General features: G+C 41.1%; 2 protein-coding genes across 2 annotated transcripts in view; both read left to right on the top strand.

Moving 5' to 3' along the window:
- The window catches only part of LOC129757217 (zinc finger TRAF-type-containing protein 1 homolog), a 36,115-nt gene extending 32,462 nt beyond the window's left edge, over positions 1-3,653 (top strand). Inside the window, exon 6 of the mRNA XM_055754360.1 lies at positions 1,772-3,653. Within this exon, the coding sequence (XP_055610335.1) occupies positions 1,772-1,799 (28 nt within the window). The 3' untranslated portion in view covers positions 1,800-3,653. The remainder of the gene's footprint in view (positions 1-1,771) is intronic.
- A 6,518-nt stretch (positions 3,654-10,171) lies between these two features.
- LOC129753468 (uncharacterized) lies at positions 10,172-15,010 on the top strand. Its single transcript, XM_055749287.1, has 2 exons — positions 10,172-11,457; positions 14,650-15,010. Exons 1-2 carry the CDS (start codon positions 10,172-10,174, stop codon positions 15,008-15,010), a joined length of 1,647 nt encoding a protein of 548 aa, XP_055605262.1.
- Positions 15,011-15,704: the final 694 nt, after the last annotated feature.

Raw genomic sequence — 15,704 nt, 5'->3', positions numbered from 1 at the left:
AGATTACTTCCAAGAATTTTATAATTTTTAATTTTAGTTAGATATTATTGGGATAGAAATGAGAATTATGAGTGAAATAACTTAATTTATCGATGTTTGTTATAAATGTTCTATCAAATTTCTGAAAAAAAAAACATCACAGATATTCGTCAAAGAGCTTTTGGGTCGAATAACAAAATTTCAGTTATCTATTGTTTTTATCGAGAGCTAATAATTTTTGTCGGCAACTTTGATGCCGGCTGATTCATGTTGATAAACAATCAAAATAATTTACGAAAGCTTAATTATGAAATTTTTGTTATTTTTGTCAATATTCAGAAATTAAAAAAATCATAAAAGTTTGCCCCCGTGCCAGTGGAGCAAACGAAAACGGTAAAAAGCCTTGATTGTTTTTGGCGCTTTCCTACTTTGGGTGAATTTAATGAAAAAAAAATGAAAATTGAGAGAAATGACTTTTATTGGATACGATTGAAAACTGAAAAATTAATTATCAAATTCCACGAAAACACTTTTTTGAAGTTTTTTGTGGCACTAAACTGAAATGCCATATATGGCATGAGGTATGATCTGTGAGTGAATCAGACGTTTTGAGGCTACACTACACACTACTCAAAATTGTTGGTGAAAATTGCAAAATTATGTAACAAATACTAACAGTTGCAAATGGGACTAATAGACACTGGTATAGCTAATATATCTCTGGAGCCACTGTTAAGTCGAAACTTGCAATTTTATAAATTCCCTCAAAATAATTTTGAAGGGGTCTCAATTGCTCGGAAAAACACCCGGAAATAAAATAAATTTATGAACCACCACATTCTTATAGTACACTGCTGAACTTTAAATAAACCGTATACAGAAAAAAACATGACTTTCTTCGAAGCCTATTTTTTACATCACCAGAGGAGAAATCGTTTCGAAGACGCTCCAAAATAATTGCTTAGTAGAAAAGAATAACTGAAACCTTTTAACCTCCAGGACAAATACGCTATTATCGGGCCGGATATCGTTGAATACTTGTCGTCTAATAAATTACGATTTCATGTTAAATTAAAAAAAGTTTAAGTAGGAAAATTTACTCACCAATCTAAGTTTGATCATCTTCTGTCAAAAATTGTGACTACTGACCGTTTCCGTCACCTCAACAGCTTCCTCCAAGCGGGATAAGAAAATACGCTTTTCGTCATTCTCAACACTTTCCTGACCTGGTATTCAATTTTCCTCAGACATTTTACATTTTCAAACTTGCAAAATGGATCTGATTTTCCTCAGACACCTCACACTTTCAAACTTGCACTACCCAACGAAACTTCCGGTAATCAGAAACATTGTAGCGAATTTTGATTTCACTTGCACATCCGCTGGTGTATCCTGCAAAAGAAAAAAAAATAGATAAATTTAATAATTGTATGTGCTTCCTGTTGTTTTTTCCCTCTCAGTCTCAGTGAATGGTGCAATTAAAAAAAACTGACAGCAATTTTTTTTTGCAGGTTAAGAGCTAAATCGTATATCGCATGCTCAACATATTAGAAAGAAGAATTATCAAACCTAATCGCTAGTGCAATCTCTCAAAGTGGGTCCGTCAAAACATAAAAAAGTTTCTTATGTCTCGAACCAAAAAATTAGAACTATCTCCAGCCTCCGACAAAAACAAGCTTGTTGGAAGGAAATAAATTTTGTATGATTTTAGAGAATAAGCTCGTCTATTTAGAACAACCATATTCTAAATTTAAAATACCAATTAATTTTTTTTTCTTTTATTCCCTTCCAGGTTGATCATGTTCTTAGCATCCAAGTAAGCACCGCGTACGGCCGAAAGGCGCCCTCGGATTTCGAAGGACGCGGAACCTGGAACAGGTTCAGCAGCGCCCCCGTAAGATGAGATGATTTATTCTCTCCGGGCTCTTGAGGGAGTGGCTCAAAACATGTTGCATCAACATTTTTTCAACAACACTGCTTTGATTGTGTGTGTTCCGATTTTATTTTTTACGATGTTAAATTTTCGAAAGCTTTAGTTTAAAATACCGGGAACCGGAAAAGAGTTTTTCGGTTCAACGGCGATGGCCGATTGGCCGTCTTTTTTTAGTTCGTATGTATTCGTTTACATTTAATATTTTAAAGCTATCTCTCCCGGATATCGGAATCCTAACCAAACATATGTATATTTTAGTGAATTAGTCAATGAGTTTGCAATACTACTATTTTTAGTATATATATTTTTGTAACCCTTCTTAGTCTAGGAAGCGGATAGGCGGAGCGCTATGGAGCTGTGCTCTCGCTCTCTATTTATTATCGTTACCGTTTCGATGCTTCTTAAAAATTGCTTATGTTTTTTACATAATATTTCAGTTCTGCTTTGCAATTTTGGAACAGGAGAGACAACTTTTGTATCGCACAAATAAATCGAAATCAATAGTGTACACACAAACCAACAACAGGATAGTTTTAAAGACAAACCACTTCAACTATTTAACCAATGTTATTCAATATGTAGCCAATAGAATGAATGCAGTGCATCTCTTAGACATACCGGACACAGTTATCGGTTGACGACAACGAAAGCAACTAACTTACTTACTAGGTATTTCCGTTTCTGCAGAAATTCCATGTGATCCGAGACACGTTGTGTAGAATACATTCTTTCCTTTTTCTCTTAAAATCGTTACCTTTAATGTATAACGTTCAATCATGCGATGCCATTTTGAAAGTTGAGTAGAGAAAAAAAAATCTGAACCAGAAACCGCGAGGGCGCGCGCCATATTTTGAAGCAAACCGATGCATTGCATAAGGCAAACAACACGGCTTAAAATTCGTTTGATCTAGCGCATTGTAATGTATAGTTTTTTTGCCAATGAGATTGTGTGATAATTGGAACAGGTTAGAACTGGAGAAACCCCCAAATTCTGACTTGTCCCTCGGATTCGTCCCAAAGTGAAAGTCTTGATAAAAGTGCATGAATGTAACCTACGTTTAATGGCGGTAGAATGCAACGCAAACCCATTTTCGCTAGTTCGTAAGCAAAGAAGCAAAATTATTATTCACAGAACAAATAATATGTAATATATTTAAAACAAAACAAGAGAAAAAGCTACAAAATAAAGCTTTCCACAGAAAACCACCCAGCCGGCATTCGGCTACGTGACTTTGCTTGGAAAAAGGATACCAATAACGATACATGTGAACCTATAGAGGACATCTTAAATGCTCCAGAGAAGCCGCGTAAAAGTTTCTTCGATCGGTACCAGCTCAATCAATCGTGAAGGAGCAAAGCAAATGGCACATTGCAATTTACAAGATTCATGAAAATAGAACAACACACATAACATATGTTCATGTTAGGCTTCATATAGTCGCGAACCCATTTATTGACTTCTTGGCTGCTTACCAGCTTTGATTACAAAAGGAAAAAAAATCGTCATCTTGCCGCATCCCTGCGGCGGATTTGTTTTATTTTTCATATTTTATGAGATTCGACAAATGAATAAATGAAAGATATATTTATAGTGTATCTCGCTGTAACATAGTGTTAAGGATATTTCTCATCGTGCGTAAGATGTTTCGCCTTTTTCATTTATTTTCCCACATAAGCATATATATTTTATTTACCAATTTTCTTGTTTTCTGTAATAAATTTAAATTTACTCTAATGATAATTCGATGGGTTATTCAATCATCCGAAAGAATCCTTAAATAAAACACGAAGTCTTTTGAAAGAACAGTCTCTAGTATAAATTCGAAAAAGATGTTTGTTATTTTCAATGAAATATGGTAGGCTAAGTTTCTCAAACAGAGCTGAAAATTTTACCAACGAGAATCGTTGACCGCGGAATTTTATCCTTGATTGAAAGCCGGGCTCGAAACTCTTAGCGACGAGTCGCAGAAAAACAAACGGTTGAGAATCTTTAAAAGCAAAAGTAATAGATAGAACGGGAAGAATGCATGGTTGATTCAACGATGTTTGATATCCTATTGTTTAGTCCGAGAAATTGGAGTACGGTTGCTATGGACCGTGTCTTAAAGGGTGATACGGTCAAAATTTGGTCAATATCAACTTGACGTATTTCTTTCAATTTTGCATTTAAAGAACCTGAACACCCCTCATTTTGAAGGTGTGTGTGTAGAATGTTGCTCCTATTTTGATTTTTGAATTCACTCTTCAGTTGTCAAAATGCCGTCCAAGGAAGAAGAGCAGCGTTTCAAAATCGCTAAAAGTTGCCAAATCAACCGTTACAAATGTAATTAAAGTGTTTGGGGAACGTTTGTCGACAGCCAGGAAGTCTGGATCGGGGAGAAATCGAAAACCGGAAGCCGCTGAGACGACAAAGAGAGTTGCCGGTAGTTTCAAGCGAAACCCTAACCTCTCTCTCCGAGATGTCGCAAATAAGCTGGGTTTATCGTCTACAACCGTGCATCGAGCCAAAAAACGAGCCGGACTATCGACTTACAAGAAGGTGACTCCAAATCGCGATGATAAACAAAATTCGACGGCCAAAGCGCGATCCCGGAGGCTGTACACGACGATGCTGACGAAGTTTGACTGCGTGGTAATGGACGACGAAACCAACGTCAATGTTCGGAAAATCGCTCAAGAAAAGCAATCAGGATTGGTTTCTAGCTAGAATACTGATATATCCGAGTGCTGTGATACGCACGTGGAAAAAGTACCCTTCTAATATATGTCGAAAATCAACACTAACTTGATACAAGAAAATATACCATGCCCCATCGAAGGCTACCGTCGCTCTTCGTCACGTGGCTAATCGACGGTGATCGACATACTTGGTGATAGATTTTGAACGTCGTTCCCTTAATCATTCTCGAACGTCTATCCTCGGATCATTGTTGATAATGTTCGTTATTGATAGACGATTATGAATGTTTCAGAAGGAAAAATCTGGAGAAATACCAGGACCACATGTTCAAAAACGTCGTAGCACATGCTCGACAGTTCATTGCGGTTACCTAGTCATGCTTTTGTCCTTCTACGCAAAGCGAAAAATAAAAAATCATCTGATAGCCTACATAGGTTCAAAGTCATCAAGGAAGGAAATCAGCATCGAGACGTTCGATAGCTGATAGTCTGCGTCCTTCTTTACCGCATCATGTATCGCAAAAGTTTTTCAAATACAGAAGCGTCGTTGTCATCCATGATTATTTGTATGGTTGAAGAAGGAAACCCACGTCAAAGCCGACTTTAAGCAGCTTCCGGGACAGGGGTTTTATACGGCAAAAGGAAGGGGAAAGGTAGCAGATATTTTCAAGCACATGAAACTGTCAAAGTTTGCGAAGAAATATCTGGTTTGGCAAGCCATCTGTATCTGTGGTTTGAAAAGCAGCATTTTCATAGCTTCCGGGACTGTCAACCAAGAAATTTACGTGAAAGAGTGTTTGAATAAACGTCTGCTGCCTTCCCTGAAGAAACATGGTTGTTCCGTACTGTTTTGGCCGGATTTGGCATCTTGCCATTACGGTAAAAAGGCCAACGCCGCCAACAACGTGCAGGTGGTTCCCAAGGACAAGAACCCTCCCAACACGACTTGGGATCTGAAGGTTTTTGGTTCGATTCCCGAGTCAATAAATTTTAATTTTTTATTTTGATTATCTCCAATTTATAAATGGTTGCTGTAGCTGCTTCTTCGAGGCGCCACTACCCAGTAAGCGCGTCCTCTCAAAAATCGACAGAGCATGCAAAAAATTGAGAGTTGAGTCACCGAACTTAGAATAAAACGGTTAATTTCGGTGACACTACAAAGATCGCAAGAATTCTCATTCGGTTTGTCCTGCCGAGATACCTAGAGGCAACGAATACGAATGCGTACATGCGAAATCAGTTTGAATCGTACTCTCGTACGGTGTGGTCGCACATTATCCCCGTCTTTTTTATATGCGTGCTTTCAATCGTAGCAGTCGACTTCGCTCGCAGACAGGCAGACACGCGTCTCGAAGAGAAACATACAAACACGATTCGGGTTGTTTTCGTGTGTTTCTCTGGAGGGCGTGTCTTAGCTTAATTCGTGGCACTCACCCAAGGCACGCGTATGGTGTGTTCCTCTCTAACGATGTGATGATGCAAAATCGCCAGAGAGATCGTTACGATCCCTCTGGCGATTTGAGTTACCTCTCTGCCGATTCAAATTTACTGGGTAGTCACTTTTTTATGCCATAATGAGTATGATATGTATTTGGTGAAGAAAATTGTTTCAACTATTTTGTTTTTTTCCCGTTTTTAACAGTTGTGAAGAAAAAAAAATGCATTCTTTTGAGACTAAAATCATTTTAATTTTGCAGCCCAGTTTCGCAAAAACGTTCCTGACTTTTTTTAAATTCTACACACAAATCTACGGACATCAACAGAACTCGTCGAGCTGAGTCGACGACCCATAATTAATGATCTCTTAAATCGACCGATAATTAAACCTGTTAGAAAGACAAAAATGTGTGCTTATTTGTCCGAAATCAATCGTCTGGACTGGACGCGCCCTACTTCATAAATCATTCTTTCTATTTTCTACTTTCATACATTAGAAAATGAAATAAGGTACACCGGGGTAAGTGGGGACGGTTTTTCATATAGTTCAACTTTAAAAAATCATTTAAAAATCAGCAGTGGGTCAATTTTGATAAAATTGCGTTCAATATGATGCTGAACATGTTGTTCACAAATGCTGAAGAGATGAGCTTGATAGACGCAAAGCGAAAAAAGTTCTCACGTAAATTGTAATGGACTGCTGGTGTCTTCACTTACCCCGCTTTATGGGGTAAGTGGGGACGGTAGATTTTCCCTTTGATTTTTCAGGAAATTTTCAACAAATTGTGTTTTTTTTTGGTTGAATACGTTACTTTATTGCTCGAACCGTCCGAAATTTTGAAAAAAGTTCATGGTACTATTAATAAGGCATCTTTCAATAATTATTGTGTATAATCCGATATTATCGAAAATATATACTTATTTTAGAAAAAAAACAAGTACTTTTCCCAACTTTTCATGATCTGAATGCTAAATAAAGCTAAATTGTATTAAATGAAGGAGAGAAAATTGAAAAAATGTGTAAACATCAAGTCTTTTTAAAGCCGTCCCCACTTACCCCAGGTAGGGTTTGGAGACAACATTTTAGATTTTTGCAAATAAACCCTTTTTTCTCAATTTTCAACCGTCGTTTCTTTTCCTAACTGGCTGTTTCGAATGTGAGGATTGTTTCAATGTAGAGTTTTTCGTCAAGAGCCAGCTAGTTTACGAGAAATTTGCGATTGAAAAAGATGTACATCAACTCCACATCGTAGTTAAAAATAGACAATTTACAAAAAGTCAACGCAAACATCCGCAATTGTCGGAACCATAACTCTTTTACAGTTATTGGATAGATTACAAGTAAATTTAACATTCTGCATCAAAATTTTGAGAAAATAGTTCACAGTATTGTTTTAACAGCCACCGTCCCCACTTACCCCGGTGTACCTTATCATATTTGTCAAAAAGAGCATTTTCGTTCTTGTTTGCTTGATTTGAAAATAAGCCAACGAAATTCATAAAGAGCAAATGCTCATTTACTAGAGCGAGAGTCATTACCTATACCTAATCTAGTAATAAATTATGTTTTTGAAATCAAAGCAATCAAGATATCAAACAACCGTTAGTTGTCAGTGAAAACTTTTCACTTTTACTTTAGTTATAAACCACACTTCGTAGAATAAAGACCCTTCAAACCATCCTTCCCTCATTATTCAAGAGGTCATGGGCTCCCCTGCTAATACTGTTTGCGGAATTCCGCAGTTCCAAGGTGGACCTGATTTTCAACATTGGAGTTTCCGGGTTAAAATGTACCTGGATTCGGTTGGTGTCCTAGGAAACCGACGTCTCGGCCACTTGGGCCAACAAGGAATGCAGGCATTGATGAGGAATGGCCTGGTTACGGGTGCCGATTTTCAAGGAGAGCAGCTGAATTTCTGTGACGCTTGTGTACAAGGGAAACAGTGTCGTGATCCCTTCAGCGGAACTCGTCAGCGAGCATCTAGGGTTCTAGAAAGAATCCATTCGGACGTTTGCGGGCCCATCGATCCCCCGGCCTGGGATGGTTCCAGATTTTTTGTATCCTTCATCGATGACCATACGCACTTTGCAGTCGTGTATTTGATGCGAAAAAAATCGGAAGTTTTTGGAAAGTTCCAGCAGTATGAAGCGATGGTCACGGCAATGTTTGGCACCAAGATTTCAAGATTGACTACTGACCAAGGCCGTGAGTATCTTTCTAATGCGCAAAAGGACTATTATTCCAGAAAAGGCATCCAACTCGAGACGACGGTGGCGTACACTTCTCAACAAAACGGTGTGGCGGAAAGGTTCAACCGAACCATAGTTGAGAAGGTCCGTGCGATGCTTATCGATGCGAAGGCTCCCAAGCAGATGTGGTGTGAATCGTGAAGCTGTCCTAACTGCAGTTTACTTGGTCAACCGAAGTCCGACAGCAGCTCTCACCAAGGCTACTCCTGCTGAGTTACCGGTTGTGGGACCGGAATTCAAGAAAAATCGTCATTGCTCGTGATGTGAGGTTTGACGAAAGCAACTTTCCGTTCGAGAAGTCTCCCGAAGATAAGAAAGTCAAGCCGCTGATGGTGGTATTCCCTCACGAGCAAGAGGGGGAAGTTGACATCCAAGTCCCTGATGCAGATGAACCCCTAGTTGCTAAAGACGTTGCAACGGCGTCTGATGAAGAAGAAGAGTCAGATGAACCTGATTTTCATGAACTGACTGATGAAGATGGACATTCCGACGAGACTGACGATACCGGAGCGCACCCTTCGCAATTAGAACAGCTCGATGCCGGAGGCCAAGCGTTGCTGAGGCGCAGCGAACGGGAGCGCAAGCTCCCCGGTAAGTTTCTCGACTTCTTTACTGGGTTTAGTGCAAATTCTGTCGCCTCGAACATTACAGACGTTCCGGAAACCTTCAAAGATGTCGCGACCAGAGACGACCGTGAGGAATGGCTGCGTGCTGTGGAGGACGAACTGAAATCCATGGATGCCAACCGTGTGTGGAGGCTCAAAACTTGTCCATCGCATGTGAAACCACTGAGGTCAAAGTGGGTCTTCCGAATGAAAGAGAACGAAAACGGCCAAGCAGTACGATACAAGGCACGCCTCGTGGTAAAAGGGTACCTGCAACGCCCCGGAGTGGACTACGAAGAGACGTATGCGCCGGTGGCCAAGCTCACGACGATTCGAACGGTTTTGGCGGTTGGAGTGCGCTACAGGTTCAAATTCCACCAAATGGACGTTAAAACGGCGTTCCTGCATGGAGATCTGCGTGAGGACATCTACATGGCTGTACCAGATGGTGTTGTGGCTCCAGGAACATGGTTTGCAAACTCCAAAAATCGTTGTACGGGCTGAAGCAATCACCACGCTGCTGGAATGAAAAATTCAACGGACAACTACTGAAGCTGGGATTCGTTAGATCACGCCACGACTATTGCCTATACGTGAGGTACAAGAAAGAAGATTGGCTGTACATTATTTTGTATGTCGACGACCTGCTGATTGCCGGAAGGAAGTTGGTGTCAATCCAAAAACTCAAGAAAGAATTATCAGCAATGTTCGAAATGACTGACTGCGGTTATAATGAGTGACTTTGTAGCAGTGTAATTCGTCTCACTGATCGGTTTTCGCGTGATGAAACGAGTGGCTTAAGCGCCACCTCTATAGAGGACCACTCGTCGTGTTGAGATTGCCCGGCGAGAATCCCGACCCCAGGGCGGGTTTTCTTATTAAGATCCTAAAGTGGATACGAATCGATCGGTTAGACCAGAACACGCAGGAAGTTTTCTCGAAAGACAAATTCAAAATATCGTCGTTCTATCCGTTTCAAAAACGCTCAACTGCGCTTCTCATCATAGGTCGAAAAGCGGCCATTCAAATTTCACCAAACACGTGATAGGAGCAACAGTGAGGAGACTGTTTTCCCGAGCAGTCTGTCCCAGACTAAAAAAATCAATTAACAATTAACGGATAGAACAAACGAAAAACCCTTTAGATTTAAGGACAAATGTTGGGAAAGCACTAGCGACTAATTTAACATAAACTCATTGGTGGGGAGAACTGCGATCGAAGCTCCCGTAACAGCAGAAAGGCCACAGGTGGTGGGGTGTTACTCGCCGTAAGGTCCAAATTCAGAGCCATGCCAATCGATGATGAATCTTGGCATAATCTTGAGATGGTGTGGTCCCGCATCGAACTCGGCGACCGGAAGCTTTACGTTGGCGTACTATATTTGCCTCCTGATCGCTCGAGAGACGTGACCTTAGCTGAATCATTCTCTAGTTGCATTTCTAAAATAAGCTCTTTCTGCGCTCCAGAAGATGACATAATCTTCTTAGGCGATTTTAACATGCCAGGTATAAAGTGGTGTTCCAGCCAAGCTAGCTTCCTGTATCCCGATCCTGAACGCTCCACTTTTTCGGCTTCCTCGAACATTATTCTAGACTCTTTGAGTACAGCAACCTTACGTCAGATCAACAGTGTTGTAAACGAGAACGGCCGGATGCTTGATCTTTGCTTTGCCAATGACGGATTCCGTTTACCAACTATCGAATCAGCACCGGCACCGCTAGTTAAAGTAGGCCCACATCACCCGGCTTTACTGGTTACAATTAATATCTCTAGATTGTGTAACCCCGCTGATAAACTCACACCCTTCTACTTGGACTATAAAAACGCCGATTTCGATATCATTTCTCGCGTACTGGCCACTATAGACTGGGAATCCGAACTCGAACTAGCTAACCCTAATGCTGCAGCCGAAACTTTCTCGCACATCCTCAACTACGTTATCGACCGTCATGTTCCGAAACGCACCGCCAATGCTAATCCTCGGACTCCATGGGCTACAGCAGCTTTACGACAACTGAAAGCGACAAAAAGGCGTGCCCTTCGAAATTTCAACAAGCACAAATCGCCGCATACCAAGGAAGAATATCGCAAACTCAACTCCGCCTATAAAAAAGCCTGCCAACGTAGCTATCAAAACCATCTTCGTCGAATTCAGCAAAATCTCAAGACTAGCCCAAAATCCTTCTGGAATCACGTTAAAAATCAGCGGAATGAACCTGGAACACCGTCCTGCATGTTCTTAGATGGCATCATGGCGAACTCTGACTCCGGAATCTGCGATCTCTTTGCCAATAAATTCTCGAGCATCTTTGATACATCTTCAATAACCGACGACCAACTGAATCGCGCCATCAGGAGTGTTTCACCACTGGGCTTTTCTTTAAACGGTATAACAGTCGAGGACACAATCATCTCTAAAGCAGCCACTAAGCTCAAAAACTCCTTCTCTACGGGCCCGGATGGGATACCAGCTACCTTCCTGAAGCGTTTTATGCCTTCTTTGCTGACCAGGCTTATCTTCCAAGCTTCGCTCGACCAGGCCACCTTCCCCTCACTGTGGAAAGAAGCTTACATGTTCCCGGTTCATAAAAAGGGAGATAGGAAAGATGTTAATAATTACCGAGGAATTTCAGCTCTGTGTGCTATTGCCAAACTTTTCGAATTGGTGGTTTTAGATCCCATTTTCATGTTCTGCAAGCACAACCTCTCCAACGACCAGCATGGATTTATGCTCCAACGCTCAACTACAACTAACTTACTAACATTTACCTCGTATGTGCATGAAAGTTTTGCAAAGAAATCCCAAACTGATGCCATCTATACCGATCTGTCTGCCGCATTCGACAAGGTGAACCATGATATTGCCATCGGAAAGCTCGCGCGTTTAGGATTTTGTGGATCTCTCATTGGCTGGTTCCGCAGTTACCTTACGGGACGTAAATTGACAGTTCGTACGGGTAACTGTTTTTCCAGGCAGTTCTCAGCTTCATCAGGCGTGCCTCAGGGAAGTCACTTGGGGCCGTTAGTATTCCTAATTTACTTCAATGACGTGCTGCAACTCCTCGATGGACCAAAATTGGCGTATGCCGACGACTTGAAACTGTACTACTCTATCAATGGCTCCGAGGATGTGAACTTCCTGCAGAACCAGTTTAACCTCTTTGCCTCCTGGTGTGATGCCAATCGCCTACCTTTAAACCATGATAAATGTGTAGTAATATCATTTTCCCGCAAACGACGCCCGCTCTCAGCCGTTTATTTCCTTGGAAACGATGCAATCTCTCGAGCTCAACACGTGAAAGATCTTGGTGTGATCCTCGACGCGCGGCTGGATTTTAAGAATCACACCAACTATATCGTTGACAAAGCCTCCAGAAGCCTGGGTCTTCTTTTCCGCATGACGAAGACTTTAAGGACATCTACTGCCTGAAGAGTCTTTACTGCAGTCTGGTTCGATCGATCCTCGAATATGCTTCTGCGGTTTGGTGCCCATATTATCAAAACGGCTCTGATCGCATCGAAGCCATCCAACGACGTTTTTTGAGGTATGCCCTTCGACACTTAAACTGGCAAGACCCTTTTCGACTTCCCAGCTACGAAAGCCGCTGCCGCCTGATCGACATCGACACGCTGCAAGCCCGCAGGACCGCCACTCGTGCTTCTTTCGTCGCTGATCTGCTTTCATCAAGAATCGACTCTCCTGCACTTTTGGAAGTTCTTCCACTTAGCGTCCGACCTCGTGGTTTGAGGAATCGGGATCTTCAGCTCTTCGTTCCTGGTAGACTAAACAATTACGGGGCCAACTCTGCAATAATTGGCGTCATCAAGACTTTTAACCGCTTCTCAGAACATTTTGATTTTGACGTTTCGAAGGTTTTATTCCGAAGAAGAATTCTTAGTGTTCTAAGTTCAGTGTAGATCTGTATTTGTTGTTAGTTTTTAATTTTAAAATATCATTTGGATCAATATATGATCTGTTGATTTAATAATAAATAAATAAATAAATAAATAAAACTGTATGTATTTACGAGACATGAATGGTGAGAACTATGTACAGAGTGACATTGTAGTTTTTATTTAACCTAGGTTACATAACTATTTTTCTATTTGTTCCTCCCTTATGCTTTCCCTCAAACTGTGTGCGGTTTTCAAATTAATGATTTCAGGCCAGATTAATCAATCACGGAACCATGCATTTTTCGATCATGGTCCGGAAACGTTTCGTGTGTGGATTTGAATTATTAGCAAATGATCATTTGTTTATATAATTACATGCGCATGTTTTTTTATGGGTACTCACTCTTCGTTGGTCGGTAAAGTAGAGTACTACCTTTTCGGAACGCTTTGATCGACGGCTCACGTTCCGGGAGGGACGAATTGACGGTCGTGTCCAACTCCTTTTCCCACTCGGATTCGAGTCGGGAACCAAAACTTCGAACCCCTACCGGGCTGCCGGAATTAACGTTGGGGACCGGCGGTCGACGAGATCCTGGGCCAGGATTCCTGGCTGCCGCTTCTGCGTCGCTAGAAGTGCGGCGGTCGGTGATCGCTATATAGGTAGAACGTCGAACACGTTTTTTTTAAAATTTAACCACACATTATACACACACGTTTTTTTCACATCATACCTTTTTGTATTTTGCTGCCTCGCACACAATTTACCACCCACACTACCTAGCTAGCTAATTAGTGATAGCCTATTAACGGAAGGAACAGAAAACATTTAGAACTTAAATACTAAAGGGCACTTCGCTCATTTTTACATTTAAGACAACGCGGAACAATGTCAAAGGACTCTCGCTGCTGCTGATACCACGGTCGGGGTCAAAGTGAAAGAACGCAGATCGCGCATGTCTTCTTGTGTTACACGAAACGGAAGTCAATGACCTCCGAAAGGCGTCATCGATTCTTCGGACAACAATACTCTAAATTTGCCCCCGATCCAAAAGAGTTTTTCTCTTTCCCTCCTTTGATATTCCGATCGTCCCCGATGACCGATCCACCCTTGGATTCACGAAGTTACAAACAAATACAAACAAATAACTATACATTCATATACGGAAGCTGGAGTAAATCCGGTAAACTTCTCAGTGAGACGAGTTCGAATGGATGGGCGCTTTATGTGTTTCCTTTTAACAAAATGTTTCTATTATCTAACTTAAGGCGTTTATATGACTACTGTACTAAATGAAAAACAAACAAGTAAACTAGAATTTTACGTCGATTTATTTATGCTCCTTTTACGAAATGTGACTATGTTACACGGTGAAGCTTGCCATTTTCTCGGAATAAAGTTAACCTACGAGCAAAATGCAGGATGTCTGTCGCTATCACAGGAAGCTCAGGTAAGGAAGTTATTGCAGCGATTTGGTATGGCCGACTGTAATGCTTGCAAAATACCCATGGAGAAAGGACTACAACTGAGCCGTGAAGGTCCAACCACGAAGGAACCGTATCGAGAGCTGTTAGGCAGCATTATGTATACCATACTATGTGTACGACCGGACATCTGCTTTCCGGTAGGATACATGGGACGTTTCCAGTAGAATCCTACGGAGAGCCATTGGCAGGCCCTAAAGCGGATCGTCCGATATTTACGAGGAACGCCCCAACTTTCTCTGAAATATCAACGTGACGAAAACTCGGAAGCTCTGATTGGATTTGCGGACGCAGACTGGGCCGCTGATTCGGAGGATCGTAAATCGGTGAGCGGTTTCACAGTGGTTTCACGTTCAAGGTCTTCGGTTCAACGGTTTCTTGGTCCAGTAAGAAGCAGACGACGGTGGCGATGTCTTCAAGCGAAGCAGAATATGTAGCCCTAAGCGCAGCAGCAGCAGAATCCATCTGGTTGTCCGGGCTCCTCGAAGACATGAAGGTAAAGGATTTCAAGATGCCGGTCACCATTTACGAGGACAACCGAGGTTATATCGGTATGGCCAAAAATCTCGAAACGAAGCGAACCAAGAACATAGACGTGAAGCACCATTTTATACGAGACCATGTTGCAGAAGGACGATTGCAGATCGAAGCCATTGGAACACAAGACCAGTTGGCCGACTTGTTCACCAAAGCTTTGGAAGCAACCCGTTTTCAAGAGCTGCGATCCATGCTAGGACTAACGGATTGAGAGGGGGTGAAATCAAAGCAATCAAGATATCAAACAACCGTTAGTTGTCAGTGAAAACTTTTCACTTTTACTTTAGTTATAAACCACACTTCGTAGAATAAAGACCCTTCAAACCATCCTGAGTCCCTCATTATTCAAGAGTTTTGAATCTGAATTTACAAAATGTATGTGAAAAAAAAAATGATTCAGAACCTCACTTATTATACTTCGCATATTTCTGAATTTAAATTTTGGTAGAAGTTAATAATTATTTTGATTGATTTAAGTATTAGACGTCAGGAATAGGTCACCAATTCTAATAAATAAGTAGATGACTATCACAACTCTTGATTTTGACTTGTGATATAGGCGGCATCCATAAATTACGTAACGCAAAAAACGCACTTTTTTGACCCCCTCACCCCGTATGTCACAAATCGTAACGCTTCGACGTACCCCCCTATGAAAATTACGTAACGCTGATAATTACCCCCCCCCCCAATCTTATCATGTTTTCAAATACAGATTTTCGAAGGTAAGAAAAGTTTTTCACATAAAATTTTTACGTTATTTAAAATGGAATTAATATCTATCCAAATCGCTTCTTGATACTCATATTGACACTCTCTGGCAATATAAAATGATTGTCTTATTACTAGTTTCTCTGTGCTTGTTAACTGATGATCTATCTTGTTTAATTTTGTTCAAGCAAATT

The sequence above is a fragment of the Uranotaenia lowii genome, chromosome 3 (genome assembly GCF_029784155.1).
Source record: "Uranotaenia lowii strain MFRU-FL chromosome 3, ASM2978415v1, whole genome shotgun sequence".
Classification (NCBI taxonomy): Eukaryota; Metazoa; Arthropoda; class Insecta; order Diptera; family Culicidae; genus Uranotaenia; species Uranotaenia lowii.
This window is presented reverse-complemented; position numbering and strand designations above follow the sequence as displayed.

What these genes read in the sequence shown, in the direction of transcription:
- LOC129753468 (XM_055749287.1), top strand. Translation starts at nt 10,172, where the DNA reads ATGCCAATCGATGATGAATCTTGGCATAATCTTGAGATGGTGTGGTCC. An exon ending in CTGTGGAAAGAAGCTTACAT is followed by an intron (nt 11,458 to 14,649) that starts GTTCCCGGTTCA and finishes TTCTTGGTCCAG; the next exon opens with TAAGAAGCAGACGACGGTGG.